Here is a 23,480-nt window from a genome sequence, read left to right on the forward strand (position 1 = left end):
TAAAAGCCAAACGTATACTTTCTTAACATAAGTATATTATAGCGCTACTATGCTGAAGGGCTAAATATACATACACAGTTGATCTCTTGGTTCTCCAATATAGTTTCAGACACAAGCCAGATAAGAACACACCATTGCTAGGGAAAGTCCCAGTGGAGTGCAATGGGCCTTTACTGCCTCATCCTTACAAATTAAGTATCATCCCAAATTCACCAATCCATTTACAAGATTTGTATTCACTTTTTTTTTCTAGTTGAGAACATTCTGCCAGCCAACCTGCATAATATTGACCTGGAATAATAAAGATTAATGCTTTATCACCCCATGTATCCCAACCCCCCTCATAATACTGTATAATACTATTTACAAAGCTTACACCACCTCCTTCCTTATATGCATCCAATGTAACCTTTGTACCTGCTCTTTGATGGCCATGTTCCTCTATTTCCCTTTGAAATGGAAATCTATACAGGCCAACTGCTGAATACATCAAAATACAGTTCAGTAACTCTTCTTTCAGGCTCTTTACTATTCAGAATCTATGATGGAGGCTTTAATGAAATGTCATGTAAAATGAAAAGAATGTTGCAATGTTGAGTAAGAGACAAAAGACCTCTTGTGCTCTTAACAGTTCTGCAAAACACAATGTGCCCAATTCATGAACCACAAATCTGTTCTTACACACTATAGGTCTAGGAGTTCTTAGCCCTCAATCTAGTCCGACATCATCACCAAGGCTTGCAGACATTAATGTTAACGTTGCTTCCTGTCCGAGACTAAATTGAGGGATAAAAAACTCCTAGTGTGCAAGAACAAATGTGCATAAGATCATCAACTCTAAAATATATCAGAAATAATTCCTATATCACTAAATCTATAAGAAACCAGTATTGTACTATGACGATTTCTTAAAATCAGGTTTTCAAAGTGCAACTTCATTTTATTTAAACTCAAGAAGTAGATTCACAACACTGTTCCTTACAGATGTACAGGAGGATCATTTAAATATCGGCCCCATTGAACCTACATGACGTACAGTATCACAAACTGTTAATAACCACATGGTTCACATAAAGCATATACCAGGATGATTGTTCCTTTTTTGTGCCCAACATTTAAAATGCTCTTTTAAAAAAGGGAATCAAAACAATATGTCCTAAAGACCATGGTACGCTCATTAGGTGTGCAGCGGTTTGTGTCCCTTCACCATTTAAATAAGCAGTTAAGACAGGGATCCTATTCACATTTTACTTACAAAATGTATGCCAAGTGTTGTAAAGCTCTACTCACACACACCACCATTTTCAGCTAAAACTTTCACTCGCCTCCTGTTTAAACACTTGACAATTTAGACTCCTCGACTGAGTTCCCAACTGGTCTACAATCCCGGGCACGCCGCCCAACAGCCCACCCATTTCATCTTCCATATCCCTGTGAAAGTCGACTTGCTCCACTTTCACCTGTCCGCCTGCTGCGAGGAACGCCCCCCCGTCAAATCCATAACCGTAACCGTCGCCCACGTCCGTGGCCGCGGTGCCGGAGTTCGCAGAGGAGGTGGCCGCCAGGCGTTCACACCGCGCCTGGTGCCTCAGGAAGCTGTCCCTCCAGACCACCTTCTTCCCACACAGGCCACACTCGTAGGGCCGCAGGCCTCCGTGGGTCTTGAGGTGCTTGGTCAGGTGGTGCTTCATCTTGAACGACTTGGCGCACACGGGGCAGCCGAACGGCCGCAGGTTCAGGTGCTGCATCTTCACGTGCCGGTCGCGCATGCTCTTGAGGGTGTAGGCTTTGCCGCAGTGGCAGAAGTGCACTTTGCCGGTGTAGGGGGTCCCAGCCAGGGAGAGCGAGGACGACGAGGATGGGGTGGGGGGCGAGGAGGAAGGGGGCGGGGGTGGGAAAGGGGCAGAGGGGGGGGACAGGTGGCGACTGGAGGAGGGAGTCGGGGCACGGGCCTGTCCCATGCTGGTGGAGGGCCAGCTTATCTCGGACACCCCCATTGAGAAGTCACTCTCGTCGGGAGACGCAGGCACTAGAGGCCTCTGGGAAACCTGTCCCGTGCCGTCTTCGATCTCATCGTAGGTGTCTCCACCGAACGGCCCATCCGCAAACCGTCCAAAGTCTACATCCTCCTCCTCTTCCTCGCATTCATCCTTTCTGTAGTTGACCTCCGCTCTGTCTTGCGACCGGGCTCCCTGCTGAGACCAGGGACCGGCCTGCCACTGTGTTCGAGTCGATGACGCGGGAACGGGGCAGGAGGGGCCAGGAACACTGCGGTCATCCGTTTCACAAGCGTGGAGCACGGTCACGTCCGAGGTGGGCACTACACCTCCTGTCTCCCTCTCCGCTTTCTCCGTCATGTCCTCCGCACGCATCTTCCCCGCGGCCTCTGCCGCTTCTTCACTTGGATTTCCTCCCCCGGGATGGAAGTGTCCTGGAGAAACGCAGAGAGATAAACCCATTCATGCAGGTCAATTCATGCAGTTGGCTACATGCGTCATATATACAGGATTATACAACGGCATGCAAATTTCTCGATTCTGATTGGCTGAAACAGTCCATTTACACGTATGTATAGGGACCATTCTACGGTCCTGGTCCCAGGACCCGCCCACAACCGAATCACATCACTCCGCCAGGATCACTCCGTCGGCAAAAACAAGATGGCGGACAATAATCTTTAACAAATGGATATGTTGATAGCGTCATAACGACTAAATATAAAGCGATTCTGTCAAGGCGAATGTCTTAGTCCTTTAAACAATGTTGGATGATGTAATTGATGGGTCATGAGGCATTTTAGAACAAAAGAAAAATCGCGGATCGATTGATTATTTTCAATTTTATTTTAAATTTCTACTTCCTTCCCCCTGACTGCAGCGTTCACTCTCACACTGTCCGACGCTGGCGTACCCACCCACCCCCACCCCCACACACACTCCTGTCTGCAACAGCAGGGGAGTCAGACTGAGAGAGAAGCAGCGCTGTTTTAAGTGAGAATGGTCTATTGAATTGATTGGTTGATTGCTAATTTTATTACTGTACGCCTGGTTTCCAACTGGTTATGTTTAGGCTAAAAAAATAAATAAAAAAATAGGGCGAAGACAAAAAAAAATTTCTTATAGGACAAAGAAAACTTTTTAATTTGTTTTACCTACTTTCTATAGAAGCATCTAAGAATGCAGTTCTATAGAAAGTAGGTCTGCATCCCCTTAACAATTGTGTGTATTGAGCCGTACTGTATTGTACCAATTCTGCATCTGGTAATACAATTTTCAATCAATCAATCATTCCAATAACCACTAACTTCATAATTAAAAACTAAAGAAAAGTTGGATGTGTTAGTTAGTTGGATGTCTTAGTTGAAAGGCAGTTGGATGTGTTAGTTGGTTCGATGTCTTAGTTGAAAGGCAGTTGGATGTGTTAGTTGGTTGGATGCCTTAGTTGAAAGGCAGTTGGATGTGTTAGTTCTAATAACACACAGTTGGATGCGTTAGTTGGTTGGATGCACTTCCGAGCTGCTTCCACATGGAGGCAACTTGTCTTTTTTGTAGTTGTGGGAACTACATTTTCTGGCGGATGGTTCTCAATAAATCTTCGATTAATGTGTGTTTATTGTATAGCAATAAGGTTGGATGAATGTGGCAGTTGTATAAAAGCATTACACCACTTGCAGTCGTGATTTGACATTAGGCATGGTTTATTGTTCACAAACCACTCCTGCGCGTGATGTAATGCTTAAAGATAACAGGGAGGAAATATAGCCCCTGGAGTGGGAATCACCAGTTTCATCATGATACGATACAGATTCTTTGGACAACTATGCGATATTTGCCGATATGACAAAGTCTGCCACGATATGATACAATTCGATTAAAATTCAGGTGCCTGCGATCGATGAGACGATAGCATATGCCCATTTAATCAGTAACATTTAGATCAACTCAAAAGAGGCAACGAAAATATAAAACGTTTTGAGCTCTTCCAGACATTTAAATGAAAAACAATCTTTTTTTAGACCTTCTGTTCACTATAAAGTGCCACGTTTTGATATATTGAGCTTTTTTTTTGCATTTTATTTTTTTATTATTTTTTAAACAAACACAAACAAACATGACAACACACGATAAGATATACAAGCATTAGTTGACAGTGCACATCCAATGAAATCACATTTTAGTTAATTGTCTTATATAGGATATACCCTTAATTAGGGCTGACCTTCGAAGCTTTTTTTGGCAATCGAAGCTTCGGGGCCGAGCTTCGATTTTAATTCGAAGCTTCGAGAGAGAAAAAAAAAAAAAAAAAAAAAACGTTTTTTTAAATTTTTTTTTTAATATTTTTTTTTAACTTATGTTGTGGGACTTGTACAGCACTTTCGTAAACGTTGTTGTTTTTAAATGTGCTCTATAAATAAAGTGGGTTGGATTAATTAATTAAGTAGCCCCTTTCGTGACTGACGCATCCAACAAGGTTTCACTCGGCTGTGTGATTTAATTCAAGGTGGATCGCTGTTGTCGTTTGAACAACTTCAGATTTCATGGGAACTACCAATCCCCCAAATCAAGAATGTTTAAGATGAATGAAGTAATATTTTGATTATTTGAAATATGGCCTGTGTAGACTAAACTATGCACAGAATTATTATGTCAGTCTACAAGGTCCGGATTCTACATGGTCCGGCAATGTAGACCTTGTAGACTCCACTACAGACCAATTATCAGTGAATGTTCATGCATTTTTAAGAAGGGCAATTCCACAAAAAAACAAAGAACTCACCAAAACATCTCAGTAGCACCTTATCTAAATGTTATATTTCATATATGGAGATTCATATTTATTTATGTATTGCATGCATTTCTACATTTTATTTCCTATTTTGTTTATTCATCCCAGTATCTTTCTTTCTTATGTGTGGAATTCTACAAGGTGCGCGCACACACACACACACACACACACACAAACACACACACACACTTACATTTAGTCATTTAGCTGACGCTTTTATCCAAAGCGACTTACAAGTTCTGTACGACAAGACAGCAAGAAGGGTACAACTCTATCAGCTGAGTAACAATGTTCATCAAAGTGTTGCGTGTTACAGTGTAGGTTAGTTTATTAGGACAAGTGCATGACAGTAAGGTTAGTCACGGTTAGATTTTTTTTTTTTTTTTTTTTCATTTCAGATAATGGTTGAAGAAGTGAGTCTTTAGTCGACGGCGAAAGATTGGACGGGATTCGGCTGTCCTAACTGGGATGGGTAGTTCACACACACACACACATCGAAGTAAAAAAAAAAAAAAACTGAAAAAAAAATTTGAAAAAGATTTTTTTTTTTTTTAAACTTCGATTTTTTTTAATGTTTGAAGCTTGTGCCATCGAATCGAGCGTTCGAAGCTTCGAAGCATTTAAGACAGCCCTACCCTTAATACCCGTTATCTAAAAACCTACACACATATGCTCCAGCTCGTACCCCCCCCCTCCCGGACCCCCCATTGGATAATCCATCCATTTTCCCTCGCTCCTAACCAGACATTACCATTATATGCTAGCTTTTATTTTCTCCACCACTTCTAACCACAATGTCATTTTGGATTCATTGAGACCCAAAATTCTTGCTGTAGATATTTCTTGATAGATCACATCGAGATATGTAATAATCCAGACCTTTCGGCACATTTTTTCCGGTTGGAACCATCGTGAATTGATGGTGATGCCATCAGCTTTTTAGCCACTGTGATACCCGATAAAACCAATCTCTTTAGCTGTGGATGTACTGCACACTCAAAAACATCATTCAGCAGTAATACAGAGGGGTGTACAGGTATATTCCAATTAAGAGATTTGATAATTGCTGGGTCACCTCTTTCCAGAATATCTTAACTGGTGGGCAGTCCCAGTACATGTGCATAAATGTCCCCTCGTCCCCATTTGTACATAAGGAGAGATATATTGAGCTTTAAACTTAAAGTTCAATTTTTTGGAACTCACAACCCCTAAAACCCCTCCCTACCTCCCTCTCCCAAACTGTTCCTACAACAATTTTTTTATGTTGCATGATCATGTATACATTTATTATAAATTCTATTTTTTTATGTTTAAATATCAACATTATCTGTCCATCCTCAGTAAATACTTTCCAAAGACCAGATATGGGACGCGAACACACACACACAGAAAGGGAGAATGGCTTAAAGCAGACTTAATGATTTTAGAATAGTTCAGCTAAGAGAGAGAGAGAGAGAGAGAGATTTAGTCTCCCCCACCCCCATTCCTCACTAATACTGCTTGTTTTCTCTATGCCTCTGAGCAGGGTTAGCTTAGCTTAGTTAGCGTAAGCAGCTAACGTTAGTTTAGGTCTTTAACGTGGGCATAAAGGAATGGGCGAGGATGCAAAGCATGTTGGATGCATTTGACCCGTTGCTGGGGGGAAAAGCAGACTTATTTCGGGTCGCAAAATGCGACCAAATAGGCGCACTCTGGAACCCTGCTGTAACGTCTTCACACACTGCCGTTTCACGTGCTACTGCTGTTGTTGACTCTGCCAGATAGTTTGTTTTCACATCTCACGTGATGATCTTGACTTGTGCAAATAGAGCTGCACTTGGGCTCGCCACAGGATTTTCAAAATAAGAGTATCGATATGAACCGATCTTTTTATGTTGCATCGATCCTATTGGATCATTGATAATTAGATTGATGTATCGATCTGGATCGATCTGGATGGATGGATGTATCGTCCCACCCCTAGCCCTTATGTGTGGGAAATATTAATGAAACAAGGCATGTTTCTTACCGGATGGTCCAGTTTGTACCAATCCTTCCCTCTTCTCCGAAACCTCCTCTCCTATGCCTTCATCAGCTTCGATCCCCCTTTTTTCATTCCTCCTCTTCTCTCGAGTCTCATCACTCTCTGCACTCTCTCGGTCCTTACCAAGCGGTCTCTCCGAGCTCGGTCCTGGTCCGCGGTGATGATATCTGGCTCTTTGCCTTAACGCCTCGCCGACGGAGAGGCCCCCGTGAGGCCTGCCGCTGTTGTGGCCGTGAACGTCGTGACCAAAGGGGCTTCCTTTGACGTGGCTGGACTGCCACACCTCTTCACAGCTGGAGTAGTCGCTCTCTCCGCACCCAGGGAGAGCGTCCAGCTGAGAGTCGGCCAAGTGCTGGGGGGCCGGCGAGGGCCTCGGGCGACTCCACCTGGGGAACTCCTGCGGCCGTCTCCATGTGGCCAAGGGAGGCAGGGCGTCAGGCTTCCTCTCCTTCCTCCTCCCCTCCCTCTCCACGTACAGGCAGTCGGTGCTGCTGGGCGACTGTTGCCGAGAGGAGGCGCCATGGTGTGTCCCGGCAGCGTCGACGGTGTTGCTCTCCGTCGGAGGCCGGGGCCTCTTCAGGATCTCGGTGCACTTGTCCACAATGTGCCACATCTGCAGGAAGCTCGCCACAGTGACATAGTTGACAATGTCATCGTGCAAAATGCTCAGCTGACCCGTGTAGGCAGAACTCAGGACACTCTCAAAGGCCACCGGGTCCATGACCGAGGGTAGGGACACGGTCGTAACGTTCTTCAGTAGGACCTGTTGAGGTGAACACAAGACATTTGTAGTGACTTTAGAATATCTGGGCAGACTTGGCCATTGCATAACATTCCACATCTTTGCCATAAAAATGATCTTTGCTTAGTTGCTTTCGCAGTATGCTTGGAGTCATTGTCCATCTGCACTGTGAAGCGCCGTCCAATTAGTTCTGAAGCAATTCACTGAATATAAGCAATGATATTTCCAGAAACAAGGGAACAAGTTCCATTGGCAGCCATACATGCCCATGCCATAACACTACCACCACCATGCTTCACTGATGAGGTGGTATGCTTTGGATCATGAGCAGTTCCTTTCATACTCTTCTCTTCCCATAATTCTGGTACAAGTTGATATTTGTCTCATCTGTCCATAGGATGTTGTTTCAGAACTGTACAGGCTTTTTTTTAGATGTTTTTTGGCAAACTCTAATCTGGTCTTCCTGTTTTTGAGGCTCACCAATGGTTTACATGTTGTGGTGAACCATCTGTATTCACTCTGGTGAAGTATTTTCTTGATTGTTGACTTTGACACAGATACACCTTCCTCCTGGGCCCCGTTCCATGTACGTGGTTCAACTAAGTCGATCAACATGTCCATTATCCAGCTTCAGTTAACCCGATGTTCAAAGCCGGGATTTTCCTGTTTCACAAAGCAGGATTCAGTCTCGTTAACTCAAGCCAGACTTGAGAGTCAGGCTCAAGTCAGGCTAGATGCGCGCTCCCGTTTTAGGTGGAAAGCCAGCACGTATCGATGGCAGAGACCCTGATTCTCAACGGCATTGATTGATTAATTGATTTAAGACTTTATTGACAGATTGCAATAGGCTCAATCGCCTCGCCGACAAGTTAAATGCGTTATCTATAGGCTAATTCTAAGTCCCTCATTACCTCAATCAATCAGATTATATTTCTTTAAACTTGCCTGCTGGATTGAATAATCAAATGAGATCTTGCTAGCGAAAATAACTAGTTAACTGTTATACAGAATTACGAGACGGCTTTCTTGCCCATTGATTGATGTATAGTCAATGTTTAACTTATCTCCTATGTGGTCCAACGGGTTGTTCTTTTGACTTCCACACGGACGACCGGGGTTCAATACCCGCCTAGTCTTTTCCTTCTTTTTGCAATATAGGAATAATTCAATTTGGTGCACGTTGAGAGCTATATAAAGAATGACATCCTCAATGCATGTAGATTTATAACATTTTAACTTAAAACCAGGCTACTTTGGCGTATAATCATTAATATTATATTCAAAAAAATCATATTGGAAACACGGGGATTTGAACCCGGATCGCTAGGTTGGGAGACATGAGCGCTACCGCTGGGCCACTGTGCCAGATGGGATAGATTCATTGTTTATACATTAATGAACGAGAGACCCGTGTTTAGAATATCCCTTATTTTGAATGAAGTTTTATTTCTTGGTCCTCATTCATTCATGTGACGTCAACGGCTCATTCAATTTCTCAAATCCGTCAAACAGCGCATCTCATCAGACATCTTAATCCCAGTTACAATTAAAATAACCACATCATGTGTACGTCGCACGAGCGAGCGCCACCGTCGCCACGGTATATATAACGTGCATTATTTAGGACAAAGTGAATTTAATATCAGCATTTTGGGTCTATTTTACATTTCAAAAGCCCCCTCTGGAAGAATGGAGCACAAAAACGTAATTCAGAATGGTATAATGCAGATCGTAGACTGTGGGAATAGTTTCAGGAAACGGGCTGTCACTTCTTTGCGGGGGCGTGGCGATAGTTCAGGCTAACTTGAACTTGAACTCTGCTTTCGAGCAGGCTCAAACTTTTGGATATGTTGTCATGGTGATTTGGGAAATCCAGGTACATGAAATCGGAAAGTCGGGATAACCGAGTTAGCCGGATAACTTTATCCGGCTAACTCGGTTATCCCGGTACATGGAACGGGGCCCTGGAGAGTGTTCTTGATCTGGCGAACTGTTGTGAAGGGGTTTTTCTTCACCAGGGAAATAATTATTCTGTCATCCACCACAGTTGTTTTCCATGGTCTTTCTGGGCTTTTTGTGTTGCTGAGCTCACCAGTTTTTTTTTTTGTTTTTTTAAGAATGTACCAAACAGTTGATTTGGCCACAACTAATGTTTTTGCCATCTCTCTGATGGGTTTGTTTAGATTATTGAGCCTAATGAAGCTTGCTTAACTGATAGTGACAGCTCTTTGGACCTCGTATTGAGAGTTGACAGCAACAGTCAGATTCCAAATGCAAATACCACACTTGAAATTAACTCTAGACCTTTTATCTGCTCCCTGTGAATAATGAGGAAATACCCCACGCCTGGCCATGGAACAGCTAAGCAACCAATTGCCCAATTACTTTTGGTCCCTTAAAAAGAGTGAGGCACTATAGAAATAGTCATTCCTACACTGTTCACCTGATTTGTATTTAAATACCCTCAAATTGAAGCCTTCCATCAAATTTCTATCTGTTCACTGAGAAATCAATGTAGATAATAGGCTGTCGTAGATTGTGAGGCAGGGTTCGAAATTAACGGGGGCTTGGGGCAAAATGCCCTCGAAAATTGACCAAATGCCCTCGAAAATCAGTTAAGGGGGGCAAGAAAAGCCCCCGACAGTTTACTAATTATATATATAATTATATATATGCTCTACAGTGCAAGCATTTCCCTCGTATTTGCCCCTAATAATATGTATGTGTGCGAACCGGAAAAATCATTTACTTGCAGTGTGCGAGACAGACAAGTGAAGATTACAAAACAGCTCCGCTGTTAATAGTTCAGATTGAAACTGGACTGAAATTCAGTTTTTGGGTGGAATGTTTGTTCCAAGGAGGGAGGGAGGCGGGGCCCGCTGCGTGTTACAGGCACTTGAGAGGATGCGAACACAGACAGAGCGCTCTGCTTTCATCAAGCATTACACTGCTATCTTAACGTTAGCAAGCTAAGCATCTGCATAGCGCGACCTGTGTAACGTTAAGTAACTTGTGTTCGGCGGGGAAAGACCGTTCCATTTGTAACACAACTCCAAAGAATAACATCCAAATCCGATCCCGATGCGCATTTCCTTCATTCCATAGCGCTGAGCGTGCAACGTATTTCATTGATCGATCTGGCCAGAGCCTATACTCACAAACGTTGCGTGTGTGGGGTTTTTCATGTATCAATTTGAAACAAGCCTCTTGACTGTTGGAATTAGGGATGTTAAAAATAAAATAGCTAATAATATTATTCAATATTAGACATTCATTGATATACTTGATTCATTGATCCAGAGGCAACCGGTTATTCGTAGATATATCAAGACAACAACACAACTTGCCCTCAGGGACAATAATATTTAATCTATTTAGATAGAGTATGTATGTATTATTTACAGATAATTGAAGGTACCTCAAAACATGAAACCAAGCCATGATGTCACACATCGTGTGTGTGTGTGTGTGTGTGTGTGTGTTACTTGACCAATTGTCACTGTGCTCCTAAATTTCTGTGTGCTCCTAAATTTTTATTTAGATTTTATTTATTAACATTTTATTTAGGAGCACATGTGCTCCTTGGGAAAAAGGTTAGCGTAGAGCCCTATATATGGAGACATTAACATTACGTTATCAAACATAGGGACGAAGACTGTAAAAAAAAGTGTCAACAATGTTTTATAATCTTTATGTTAATTTTCATTATAAAAATGTTGTGCCCCCGAAATACAAAAAAAAGCCCCCGAAAAGCAATTAAGGGGGGCAAAAAAAGCCCTTGAAAAAAAATGTTAATTTCTAACCCTGTTGTGAGGTAAGTAGGGGTGTAACGGGGGAGCTCCCGTAGCTCACCGCATATCTCTGCGCTATTTCTGCGTCGGGGAAAACCGTGCTCGTCACGGATCTGGGGTACACGAGTTCGATTCCCGGACCCGCCGTATTTTCTCAGAGTGTCTTCCCCTGCTCTACATCCCATTTTCAACCTGTTTCTGTCGGTCATGCTTGACCAGAAAAAGCTATAAACACTAAAAAAAAAAGTAAAAAAAAAAAAAAAAAAAAGTAGGGGTGTAACGGTATGCGGATACGTACTGTACCGCCTCAATGTGGTCCTCCGGTACAGTATGCGCTGTGCACCGAGCGATTGCAACGGTATGGAACCTTTTTTTGCGGAACTTAAATCCCCCCGGCCCTAATATAACGTGCACAACTAACCGGATGTTGTTTGTTCATTCCACGCAGCGCGCAGCTACACTGAACGAGAGCTGTAATTCAGCATAGCATATTAGCTATGGCAGAGCCATGTCATTGTTCAACTTTATTGCGAACTTTATCACGCATTTGAAACGGCATCACCCGAATGTGAATATCACTGGTACACGGAAGAAACAGATCCTAGTGCAAGATGCTGCTTGAATGCAACAGGGACAACGGAGTATGGTCGCAGATCTGCTGCTATAAAAACACCTATGGCGTTTGTTATTGCTTTTGCCCGGTCGCAATAACAAACGCCATAGGTGTTTTTATAGCAGCATATCTGCGACCATACTCCGTTGTCCCCGTTGCATTCAAGCAGCATCTCGCTATTAATGCAGACCGGGCCAAAGCAATAACAAACGCCATAGGTGTTTTTATAGCAGCAGATCTGCGACCATACTCGGTTGTCGAGAACACTGGGTTTAAGCACATGTTAAAAGTAATATAGCCCCGCTACCTAGTTCCCTCGTCCGTATTTCAGCCAGCAAGTCATACCACCAGCTCTGTATAAACTAGACTTTCATGACTGTGATGCAAGCCCTGCCCCTGTATTCAAGCATCAGTCATGAAAGGGGTTATGTATAAACAAGCACACGCTACAGTTGTCCACGACTTATCCTCCAAGGCATCTGCTATATAATAATCTTCAGATTTACTTAAGTGTTATTAGTAGGTTACAGCAGTAAGCATTAGTTTGCTCAGTCAATTATGGCCAATTCGTTTTATATTGTTTAATATTGTTTGTACCGAAAATAATACCGAACCGTGACTTCAAAACCGAGGTACATACCGAACCGTGGATTTTGTGTACCGTTACACCCATAGAGGTAAGTATAAAAAATATGAGCAATACACAAAATAGCTATATCTAAAGCATAGAATCAGAGAATACATTTTATAATATTCTCAAATCACATGATTTTGTCTGTATATAGTACACAGATATAATCATGCAGCCAATATGATACAACACCCTTGTAACCTCACCTGGTCATGGAAGTAAGGCGAGGAGGCAGCTAGCACACAGCGATGAGCCCTAAACACTTGACCCTGCACCTGGATGGAGAGGTCACACAGCCTCCCCTCCAGCCTCTGGCGGTTCAGGTTGTCCATCACGGCTGCGCGCACACCGGGGAAACACACCTGGACAACCAACCCAGCCGGTCCGCTAGAGGCGCTACACGTCTGATCCATGGTCATGGACCCCTGTAATAGTAGGAAAGAGGAAGTCATTGCTAATGAAGTGCTAAAGTGATTACTTTGATTAGGAAAATGCTTGATCGTTGTTAATGATGCGCAGCCAACACGGAGTCAGCAACACAGCACGTTCCACACACAAGTGCAGCGTAGCCAGTGCACAGCGCTACAAGTAGTATTACAAGTTAACTAGGTTGACCTACTAGCCTTGACGAGTTGGCCTGTGTGCACTTGTAGAACCAGCTGCTAACGTTAACTAACACAGGTTAACCCGCTGTAGCCCGATGAGCCAGCAGTTCAAATGTAACGCTATGTTATAAATCCTTAACTCTGATTGTGCAGCTAATGCACAGAAAGACATGATAAACGTATCCTGGTTCACATTAACTTGCTATGTTTTCCTCCTAACCCTGGAAGCTAACGTTGTGGCTAACTAGCGTTAGCTTCTAGCTTGATCACGTTAGCCTCCCTCAGTCACCACAGTTGCTAGCCAACAACTCGCTACTTTACCTTTGTTATGCTGATAATAAGGCGAACGTTTTTCTGTAGACTGCGACAATAGTAGTAGCAACACATAACATCATATAAACTTGTGAATAACTTCGTTCAACTCGCGGAACTATAAGAGGGGGCCAGCTCGAGTCAGTCGGCGTATCTATGCAGGTTGTTGATGCTAGATCACACGGGGTCATCGGCGTTGTTTTATTGGGGTGTGAGGTGAGGTGTCGTCAGTTTTTGGCCCAAGCTGCAAAGCCGCAAGTTGTTATATAATTTAACCTTAAAAGTGGTTTATAAACATATCCCTAAACTTAACTACTCCAATTATCTACAAATACAAAATAAATGTAAACATTTTCTTCCGGGCTGTGGGATCTAGCATCTACAGTATGTACCCGCCTGCAGCAGCTAGCTCGTCCGCAGCATCAGCAGCATCTGGGAGTGTTGGGTTTGTTTGATTGATTGATTGAAAACTTTATTAACAGATTGCAGAATGGGTACAGTACAGCTCAATACACACAATTGTTAAGGGGATGCAGACCAGAGAAATACTTTCGTTTTGTTTACATCAGGGTCCCCCATCTGTAATGGGGGTGTGCAATGCATCTGTGAGTGTTGGGTGTGAACAATATAGCCACAGACCTGCTACATCCTTAAAATATCATACTACTACCACATGTACCTGGTGGTGGTATTAATTTATGCCTTAGAATGTATATCCACAATATTGTACAACTATCTTATTGCTCAACAAGATGACATTTCACTTGATCGCCCCGCCCATTGGTACTATTCAGATAGCGTAAAGGGACAATGCACCTACTTTTGTTACAATTAAATTATAGCCCCCTCTTCTTCTTCACTGAATCGTTTTTATAACTTTTTTAGACACACGGCCTCTTGGCAGTCTCAAAATATTTGACTATCTACTGTAGCCAAATGTAGCCTTGTCCGTTCGACATTTACCAACGTAATTAACAACCAACGGATGGACGCTGAATAGGAGCGCACGTCCATTGCTCCCTCACAGGCGTTTTTACCGCAGTGCATCTGCAGCAGCAGCCACTGAACGATCATACAGATGCTGCTGTAGCAACCATCACCGTCTCCCTGCGTAGGATAACGTTGTTATCAAAGAATGGATATTCTTTAAATTGACAACAGGACTTAAACCTTTTTTGGGGCCGATTTCACACTGTTATGATGGGCCCGTGTGCGCTCAAGCAGTTTTATCATAAATGCACGGCCGAAGTCTACGAGTCTGCGTTTTTAAGATAGGAAGAATTTAACATATATGTTTCCACACCAAGAAGACTTATTCATCGCCAAGTAAATCATCTGTTGATCAGAGGAGAATACAGCTTTTTTTTTTCTCGGAGAGAGGACCTCGTCGGGGGCCTTTGTTTTTGGATGGGGTAACACCAGGACAGTGCTTCGTTATCATTTGATTCCAGATATTGATATTGATTTCAGGCGAATCATCTTAAGGTCATTGGACTGGTCTCTAGTACATCTTGGTAGCATAGTCTACACGAGGTATGGCATTCTATTATTTGTGTGAAATGAATTACGCAATGGCATGTAAGTATACAACTTCAGTGACGCGTATAAACAGGCTCGTATAGCGCGTTACAAATTACGATTACAAACACATTTACAAATCTAAGCCTCTGCGATTTTGCTGCCGTCGTCATTTTGGTATAATGAAATATTCTCAAATTCGACCACATCTAAAGCACCTCGGTATAGATCTAACGATTGATCGGCACATTTGACAGGACCTCAGGGAAATGATAATCAAATATCGGGGTGTAGATTTGGAAACACTATTGCCGAGTTTGTTCCAGAATCCAGAGATCCTACTTTTCTATTCGCAAAGACAGTATAACCACCCCAACGCAATTGCCTCCATAGATTGCAGGCCTTTCTCAAAGCAGCAATAATCATTTCAGTATTGCAATACCTGCAATCAATTAGAAATTATTACTGGCTACTGGCTAGAACCATAGCACAGAGGCCCTTTCAGTGATGCTCTTAGGGATTAGGGTATTTCCCATTGATTTAGGTTGTATGGGAAGCTTTTCGAGACGTTTTGCACTTCATGCATGTTTAGATACGTCTAAGCAGCTTATGAAAATGGGGGACCCTGATGTAAACAAGACGAAAGTCTTTCTCTGGTCTGCATCCCCTTAACAATTGTATGTATTGAACTGTATTGTACCCATTCTGCAATCTGTTAATAAAGTTTTCAATCAATCAATCAATGATATGAGCTGTACTTTAACATGCTGACGTTTAAACACTAAAGGCGCACACACCGCAGTCTTCCGTAAAAAGACAAAAACAAACAAATAAATAAAAACTTAGCACATGATTATGATTATATTGATGAGTAATTACTTGCAATTGCTAATTAGTATAATTACTTTCCCCGTTTATGATAGAGATTGAAGGGGATATAGTGCCCCCAAGCATCGTCCCAAGGGGAGTCCCGCCCCGCCCTCCTCGCAGTGTTGCATTGTGATACTTGGTGAGCTCCAGTTCCTCCTCATAAACCATCAACCACCATCACGTCTGAAGAGATGGGAGCTGTGCACCTCCTCCTGCTCCTGTCACTGCTGAGCAGCCTGTTCGGTGAGTTGGACTATAAAAACTTAAGAACCCTCACATATTTTCTTCCTCCATAGAATTTGTGGTATAAGGGTCAATTAACATTTATTTAGTTAGTTTAGTTTTAGTATATATATTTTTTTATCACCCATATAACACATAGAGGCCATGTCCCCAAACAGCATCCCAACTAATCGTTAGTGGAAAAGCATGCGCTCTAATGTTCTATATATTGAACCTAAAGCAATTCTATAGCCCTGCTGCGCTCTCTCTCCCTCTCTGTCTGTCTGTCTATTTCCGTCGCTGCCCCCCACTGGTAAGACGTGTACCAGTGCCGCGGGGCCTGTGCCGAGGTGGACTCCGACACGGAGGCAGTGGCGGGCAAAGGGTTCAAACTGGGATGCATCTCCTGCAAGACGAGGAGCGAGGTGGAGGGCAGCGCCACGGTGGACTGGTACTTCAGGGGCAAAGGAGAGGTGGAATTTGTTCATGTGAGTACCAGGCATTCCCCACTGTTGCCCCGAGGTGGGCCTGTGTGCTCTGTGTGATGGACATTACAAAACACACACGCTAATGGAAAATCTGTTGAGAAGAGGGTTTTTGGGGTCTCTCTCTCTCTCTCTCTCTCTCTCTCTCTCTCTCTCTCTCTCTCTCTCTCTCTCTCTCTCACACACATACACATAGACATGATATGGGTCGAATGCTGAGGCCAGTGAGAGGGTTAAATGGAATCAATTGTGACATTTTAGGCTTTGGAGACCACTGGGGGATGACATAGCAGCCTTTGTACCAGACATTCTCTGAGCAACTCTACTGCATAAAAAATAACTGATTACATATTTAGCTTTGTAGCTGTAGGCTACTTGATTAATCCCACATTTGGGGGAAAATATAAAAAAAAAAAACATACAAACAGTACACATAGTAGATAAACACTTTATATTGTTTCCCAAAGCACTTTATATGATGCCAGGGAATCTAACCGTTTCATCCACAGCGGCTGGTGGATTTATGAATTCACTTAGACTGATACATTCACTTAGATTTATACATTTACATTTAGTCATTTAGCTGACGCTTTTATCCAAAGCGACTTACAAGTTCTGTACGACAAGTCATCAGGAAGGGCACAACTCTATCCGCTGAGTAACAATGTTCATCAAAGTGTTGAGTGCTACAGTGTAGATTAGTTTATTAGGACAAGTGCATGACAATTCATTTAGACCAACACATCAGAATGATATTACTTTTTTATCTCCAGACAAATAGAATTTCAGCATTTGGCTGGAGGCTGGTATTAATGTCCCACCCTGGCTTATATAGTCAGCACCAGTTCATTGGTAGAATCCCTTCTTGTCAGTAAAAATCATTTATTGTTCATATTCACACAGTGGTCATTTTGCTCTTATGTCATGCTCCGGGTGGAAAGGAATCCCAACCTGAGCAAAATGGCCACAGAGTGAATATAGTCAATTGCCCCTTATGCTCCCACCCCCATTAAGTATGAAGTGAATGAATCTTGGGACACGCCTCTTACCACAGCCTCCTGAATAAGCCCTAATGGCACCGTGTTATCATCCATCAGATATACAAATACGATGACGAGGGTCCGTCCACTCTGGACGATCGCTTTGAGGATCGCGTGGATTGGAACGGCAGCAAGAGGAGCCACGACATACAAGATGCTTCCATCTACCTCTTCAACGTCACCTTCAATGACTCTGGCACCTACCGCTGCTTCTTCAACCGCATCCTCTCCTACCCGCCTGTGTACGAATACTCCACCATCGTCAGCAAAATTGTACACCTCACGGTAGTGGCGAAAGGTATGATTAGCTGCACAATAATACTACTACTACTGATACTACTACTACTACTAATAATAATAATAATAATAATAAACAACTTTATTTATATTGCACTTTTAAAAACAGCACTACAAAGTGCTTAAAGGAACACTAGCCTAGCTTAAAACTTAAAATATGCGTAATACGTCTATATAGACATGAGGTAATGAGATGAAATATTTCGTGTTCACTTTAAAGAATAATTAAACACTGCTAATGAAACACAAGCTTTTGCTGCCCTAGTGGTTGACATTGGTGGTTGACATCCCACTGCATCACAGATTACATCAGGTTCTGTGAGGAGAGCATCGTACCCACAAAGAAGGTACGCTGCTTTTCAAACAATAAACCCTGGATTAGCAAGGACATTAAACACCTGCTAAACAGGAAAAAGAGGGCCTTCATGGCAGGGGACACTGAGCAGGCCAGGGCTGTCCAAAGGGAGCTCAAAAAAGAGCTAAGGGCAGCCAAGGACAGCTACAAGGACAGGCTGGAGGGCAGACTACAGGCCAACAACACCAGGGAGGTGTGGGCGGGTGTCCGGAAGATTACTGGGTTCAAACAGCAGGGCACAGCTGTTGAGGGCCCCCAAGAGCGTGCAAACGAGTTCAACATGTTCTTCAACCGATTCGACCAGAGTGGCCTCCCCACACCCCTCCCCCACCCATCGACACCAGCACCAGTTCACACCTACCAAGCACCCCCCCCACCCACCCACACCCATCAGCACCGGCACCCCACCCCCAACAGCAGCAGCAGACTGCCCACCACCCCCAACCCTGACCATCACTAACAACCAGGTTAGTAGGCATCTCTCCAGGATTAGTGTGAACAAGGCCAGGGGACCGGACAACACCAATCCCAGGGTGCTCAAAGCATGTGCGGAGCAGCTGGCAGCACCGCTCCAACATCTCTTCAACCTCTCCCTGAGGCTGGAGAGGGTGCCCCAGCTATGGAAGACCTCCTGCATTGTCCCGGTGCCCAAGAAGGGACGACCCAGCACCCTCAATGACTACAGGCCAGTCGCTCTGACGTCACACATCATGAAGACGTTTGAGAGACTGGTCCTGCAACACCTCAAGCCCCTGGTGCAAGACTCCCTCGACCCCCTGCAGTTTGCATACCAGGCAAACATCGGGGTGGAGGACGCCATCATCTACATGCTCCACAGAGCGTACACGCACCTGGAGAAGCCGCGCAGCTCAGTGAGGATTATGTTCTTTGATTTCTCCAGCGCCTTCAACACCATCCAGCCGTCACTGCTAGCAGAGAAGCTCTCTGCGATGCAGCTGGAGCACGGCTTGGTGGCCTGGATCAAGGACTACCTCACTGACCGCAGTACGTCAGACTAAAGGACAGCCAGTCTGACGTACTGGTGAGCAACACCGGTGCCCCCCAAGGAACTGTGCTGTCACCCTTCCTCTTCACCCTCTATACCTCAGACTTCTGCCGCAACTCAAGCGGGTGCCACCTGCAGAAGTTCTCAGATGACTCCTCCATCGTAAGCTACATCACCGACGATGATGAGGAGGAGTACAGAGCCCTGGTGGAGAGCTTTGTGGGGTGGAGCGACAGCAACCACCTCCAACACAACACCAGTAAGACCAAGGAGCTGGTGGTGGACTTCCGGAGGGGCAAGAAGAGCCCCCCCCCGATTCCCATCACCATCCGAGGGGTGGAGGTGGAGGTGGTGGACTCATATAAGTTCCTTGGGGTACACCTGAACAATAAACTGGACTGGTCGGATAACACAGAGGCCCTCTACAGGAAGGGACAGAGCAGGCTGTTCTTCCTGAGGAGACTCAGGTCCTTCAATGTGTGCAATAGACTGCTGCAGTCATTTTACCAGTCTGTAGTGGCCAGCGTCCTCTTCTATGCTGTGGCATGCTGGGGAGGCTACATCAACTCAAGGGACACCAACAAGCTCAACAAGCTGGTGAGGAAGGCTAGCTCCATGGTGGGAGTCGAGCTACCTAGACTAGAGGTGATGGCAGAGAGGGGGATGAGAAGGAAGCTGGCTGCCATCATGGAGAACCCCTACCACCCCCTCTACGACGAGCTAGTCAAGATGAGAAGCACGTTCAGCCACAGACTCATACCCCCCCGATACTCAACTAACCGCCTCGGACAGTCCTTCATACCAGCGGCCATCAGGCTCCACAACAGTGGGCAGCGACTAGCGGCCTCCAGGCTCCACAACAGGGGGCAGCGACTGCTGCCAGACATTGACCTAGGACTAATAGGAACCCAAGGAGGACAATAACACTACCTTAGGCATACTGCACCTTATGTGGATACTGTGATACTGTGAATAATGTATATTTCAGTGGATACTGTGATACTGTGAACAATGTATATTTCAGTAGATAGTAAATTATAACACTACCTTATGCATACTGCACCTTATGTGACACTGTGCATTTTGTGAATATATTTTTCAGTTAGTTAGATAGTAAATTATATTGACCTATTTGTTTACACTGCTTGTGTTGTTTTTACTACCTGTACCCCCCCCCCCCCCTTCCCCCATGCTGCTATGATGCCTGAATTTCCCCAAGGGGATCAATAAAGGAATATCTTATCTTATCTTATCTTTCACCCTGCCCCACCCCAATCAGCGATGTCAGAGTACCTCTTCGGAGGTACTGTCAAAGAAAAGAAAGAGGCAGTCTGACGTTGCCGAGAACATGGGCTAAAATTCCACTCTGCGTGGCCGTTACCTACTGAGGAGCAAATGGTGCTGACTGAAGGGGCCAAATGGTTTCTGCTTAGTAAGTGCTTATAGTAAGTGCAAGAGAGCCTGTGGTGTAGCCCGGCCGCGTAACTCCTGCCCACCCTCCTTCTGCTCTGTGCAGCTACCAGAGGGACGGCCTCCATCGTGTCTGAGGTGATGATGTATGTGTCGATCATTGGCCTTCAGCTCTGGCTGCTCATCGAGATGATCTACTGTTACAGGAAGATATCTACTGCAGGAGAGGAAGCCCTACGAGAGGCCGCGTAAATATTAATTACATTCTGTATACCCATACACACACACAGCTGTACATTAGGTTGTACACACACACACAACCATGCACACACATGAATTCCTACCGATAGTTTCTGTCTTCTCTTTCTCTCTTCACCGTCCTCGTAACCCACTTAAGTTTCTAATCTTATCACTGTTGTGTGACCATTCTTTTCATGTGTTCCTGTCACCTGTGTCTATTAACGTCGCACGCCTCCCTTTCTCTCTACTCGGGTGTCCTCCATCCCATCCTTCTTGTCAACCTGTCCTCCTCTGTCCTCCTTAGTCAAAACCAAAACCTCCCTCCCGTAAGTCAAACAGGAAATAAAGACTGGTTGGTCTTGATGGCCATTACCCTAATGGCTATATAACTATTTCTTACTTTATTCCATTATCATTGTCACTATTGTGTTGATTTAAAAATTTCAAATTGTTGAATATTTTTTTTCTTCTTCTTCTACCTTCCAGAAATGCTGAATATTTAGCGGTAGCGTCGGAAAGTAAAGACAACTGTGCCGGGGTGCAGGTCGGAGAATAACACAGGTATGACTGTTGTGATGTCATAATAATAACACAGGTATGACTGTTGTGATGTCATAATAACACAGGTACGACTGTCGTGATGTCAGTTCGATTAAAACAGGTATGACTGTTGTGATGTCATAATACCAGTACGACTGTTGTGATGTCATAACACAGGTATGACTTTCGTGATGTCATAGTTAGAATAACACAGGTACTACGACTGTTGTGATGTCATAACACAGGTATGACTTTTGTGATATCAGTTAGAATAACACAGGGGATGGCTGTCGTGATGTCATAATAGCACATGTACAACTGCCGTGATGTCATAATAACAGTTATGACTGTTGTGATGTCATAGTTAGAATAACACAGGTATGACTGTTGTGATGTCATAATAACACAGGTATGACTGTTGTGATGTCATAATAACACAGGTACGACTGTCGTGATGTCAGTTCGATTAAAACAGGTATGACTGTTGTGATGTCATAATACCAGTACGACTGTTGTGATGTCATAACACAGGTATGACTTTCGTGATGTCATAGTTAGAATAACACAGGTACTACGACTGTCGTGATGTCATAACACAGGTATGACTTTTGTGATGTCAGTTAGAATAACACAGGGGATGACTGTCGTGATGTCATAATAGCACATGTATGTACAACTGCCGTGATGTCATAATAACAGTTATGACTGTTGTGATGTCATAGTTAGAATAACACAGGTACGACTGTTATGTCACAAGCGTATATACACATGGACTCATATCTAACTAATTGGCCTATCTCAAACCCTGCCGTCTTTTCTTGATCCTCCAATCACCACTTGCTTCCCTCGTACAAACAGGAAAGCAACAGTTATGATTGTAGGGTCAAGAAAAGAGGGCAGGTTTGAGATTATAGCTAGTTGAAATCCAATCAAATGTATGCATATTTGAAGTTAATCCCTGTGGGGAAATGATTCCTCTGCATTTGACCCATCTGAACCACTTAGGAGCGGTGGGCTGTGACAGTGCCCAGGGGCCAACTCTGACTGAGTACAAACAGAAAGAAATAATTATTTTATTAGGGATGTCCTGATACCGGCTACCGATCTGGTCCATTATTTTTACTGAACAGCACGGACTCCCTTTATTTGGGTCATTGGGATGAAAATGATGAGATGTAAATCCATTGTCCTAGATGACCGTCATTCTACGTGTGATTAAGGGAGAAAATCAAGTCGCTTTGCTTTGATTTCGGAGATGTTGCACGAGCCGCTTGGTATTGGATTTGAGTGTCGTGGAAATTCTCAGATACAGATATGTTATTTCAGCACGTTATCCACCTGATATTCCATAAGAGTATCTCTATCGTTGTATCTCCGTATTTGATAGTGGTTTGAAGAGTGTGCCGTGAAACGTAATAACGTGCTAATTGTTTTCAAGGCCATCTATGGATGGATGACAAAACCATCCCAACTTTTGGACCGCATGAAGACATCCCGAGGAGAAAAAAAGACAACCATCTTTCTCTGAAAGTCCCTATTACCTTTTCAACACAATATGAATGGTTGACATATGAAGAGAGCATGGCACCAGCACTGTATACATACCGACACGCAAAAGCATGCACTGCATTTATATTATTTAACACATTAATCGTTGATAAGTATTGTTGTTAAAAGTATATGCAGTATGTCTCCCTTTAAGTGTATGTGGTACTGCGTTTATATGAAACGTAATGTGGTACCACGATAACATGTGGGGGGGGGGGGGGAGAGCGAGAGAAAGAAGACTTTTTACTAATCCATCAACACCCTCTAATCTATGAATAATACAATGCACAAACATTATGTATTGTAAGGTTATCAATGACATATAATATTCTAGACTATGATAGGCTGTCTTTCCAGTTTGATTAGTCTTAGCTAGTTGTAAATTCAATGAAGTCTTACTATGTACTATGTATATGATGAATAAAAACTGAGAAGATACAATATTAT

General features: G+C 43.7%; 2 protein-coding genes across 3 annotated transcripts; one reads left to right on the forward strand and one right to left on the reverse strand.

Annotated features, from left to right (window-relative positions):
- Nucleotides 1–748: 748 nt before the first annotated feature.
- Nucleotides 749–13,648, reverse strand: zbtb22a (zinc finger and BTB domain containing 22a). 2 transcript variants are annotated; one of them, XM_084313709.1, is made up of 4 exons: nucleotides 13,512–13,648; nucleotides 12,792–13,010; nucleotides 6,932–7,571; nucleotides 749–2,431 (listed from the first exon to the last, which is right to left on the reverse strand). In XM_084313709.1, exons 1-4 carry the CDS (start codon nucleotides 13,575–13,577, stop codon nucleotides 1,305–1,307), a joined length of 2,052 nt encoding a protein of 683 aa, XP_084169835.1. In that variant the 5' UTR covers nucleotides 13,578–13,648; the 3' UTR covers nucleotides 749–1,304. The 2 variants fall into 2 exon arrangements, with proteins under 2 accessions (XP_084169835.1, XP_084169834.1); XM_084313708.1 differs by having other exon boundaries at nucleotides 751–2,431; nucleotides 6,794–7,571.
- Nucleotides 13,649–14,560: 912 nt separating this feature from the next.
- Nucleotides 14,561–23,371, forward strand: scn1bb (sodium channel, voltage-gated, type I, beta b). Its single transcript, XM_084311700.1, has 7 exons — nucleotides 14,561–15,035; nucleotides 15,944–16,133; nucleotides 16,431–16,600; nucleotides 17,695–17,935; nucleotides 20,812–20,953; nucleotides 21,432–21,506; nucleotides 22,924–23,371. The coding sequence occupies exons 2-6, from the start codon at nucleotides 16,082–16,084 to the stop codon at nucleotides 21,499–21,501; spliced, it is 675 nt and encodes a 224-aa protein (XP_084167826.1). The 5' UTR covers nucleotides 14,561–15,035; nucleotides 15,944–16,081; the 3' UTR covers nucleotides 21,502–21,506; nucleotides 22,924–23,371.
- The last annotated feature ends 109 nt before the right edge of the window (nucleotides 23,372–23,480 follow it).

Source organism: Notolepis coatsorum (genome assembly GCF_963971535.1).
Source record: "Notolepis coatsorum genome assembly, chromosome: 4".
NCBI classification, from domain to species: Eukaryota; Metazoa; Chordata; class Actinopteri; order Aulopiformes; family Paralepididae; genus Notolepis; species Notolepis coatsorum.

What these genes read in the sequence shown, in the direction of transcription:
- zbtb22a (XM_084313708.1), bottom strand. Translation starts at nt 13,577, where the DNA reads ATGTGTTGCTACTACTATTGTCGCAGTCTACAGAAAAACGTTCGCCTT. An exon ending in TTATTATCAGCATAACAAAG is followed by an intron (nt 13,011 to 13,511) that starts GTAAAGTAGCGA and finishes CTACTATTACAG; the next exon opens with GGGTCCATGACCATGGATCA. An exon ending in CGCCTTACTTCCATGACCAG is followed by an intron (nt 7,572 to 12,791) that starts GTGAGGTTACAA and finishes TCACCTCAACAG; the next exon opens with GTCCTACTGAAGAACGTTAC.
- scn1bb (XM_084311700.1), top strand. Translation starts at nt 16,082, where the DNA reads ATGGGAGCTGTGCACCTCCTCCTGCTCCTGTCACTGCTGAGCAGCCTG. An exon ending in ACTGCTGAGCAGCCTGTTCG is followed by an intron (nt 16,134 to 16,430) that starts GTGAGTTGGACT and finishes CCCACTGGTAAG; the next exon opens with ACGTGTACCAGTGCCGCGGG. An exon ending in GAGAGGTGGAATTTGTTCAT is followed by an intron (nt 16,601 to 17,694) that starts GTGAGTACCAGG and finishes ATCATCCATCAG; the next exon opens with ATATACAAATACGATGACGA.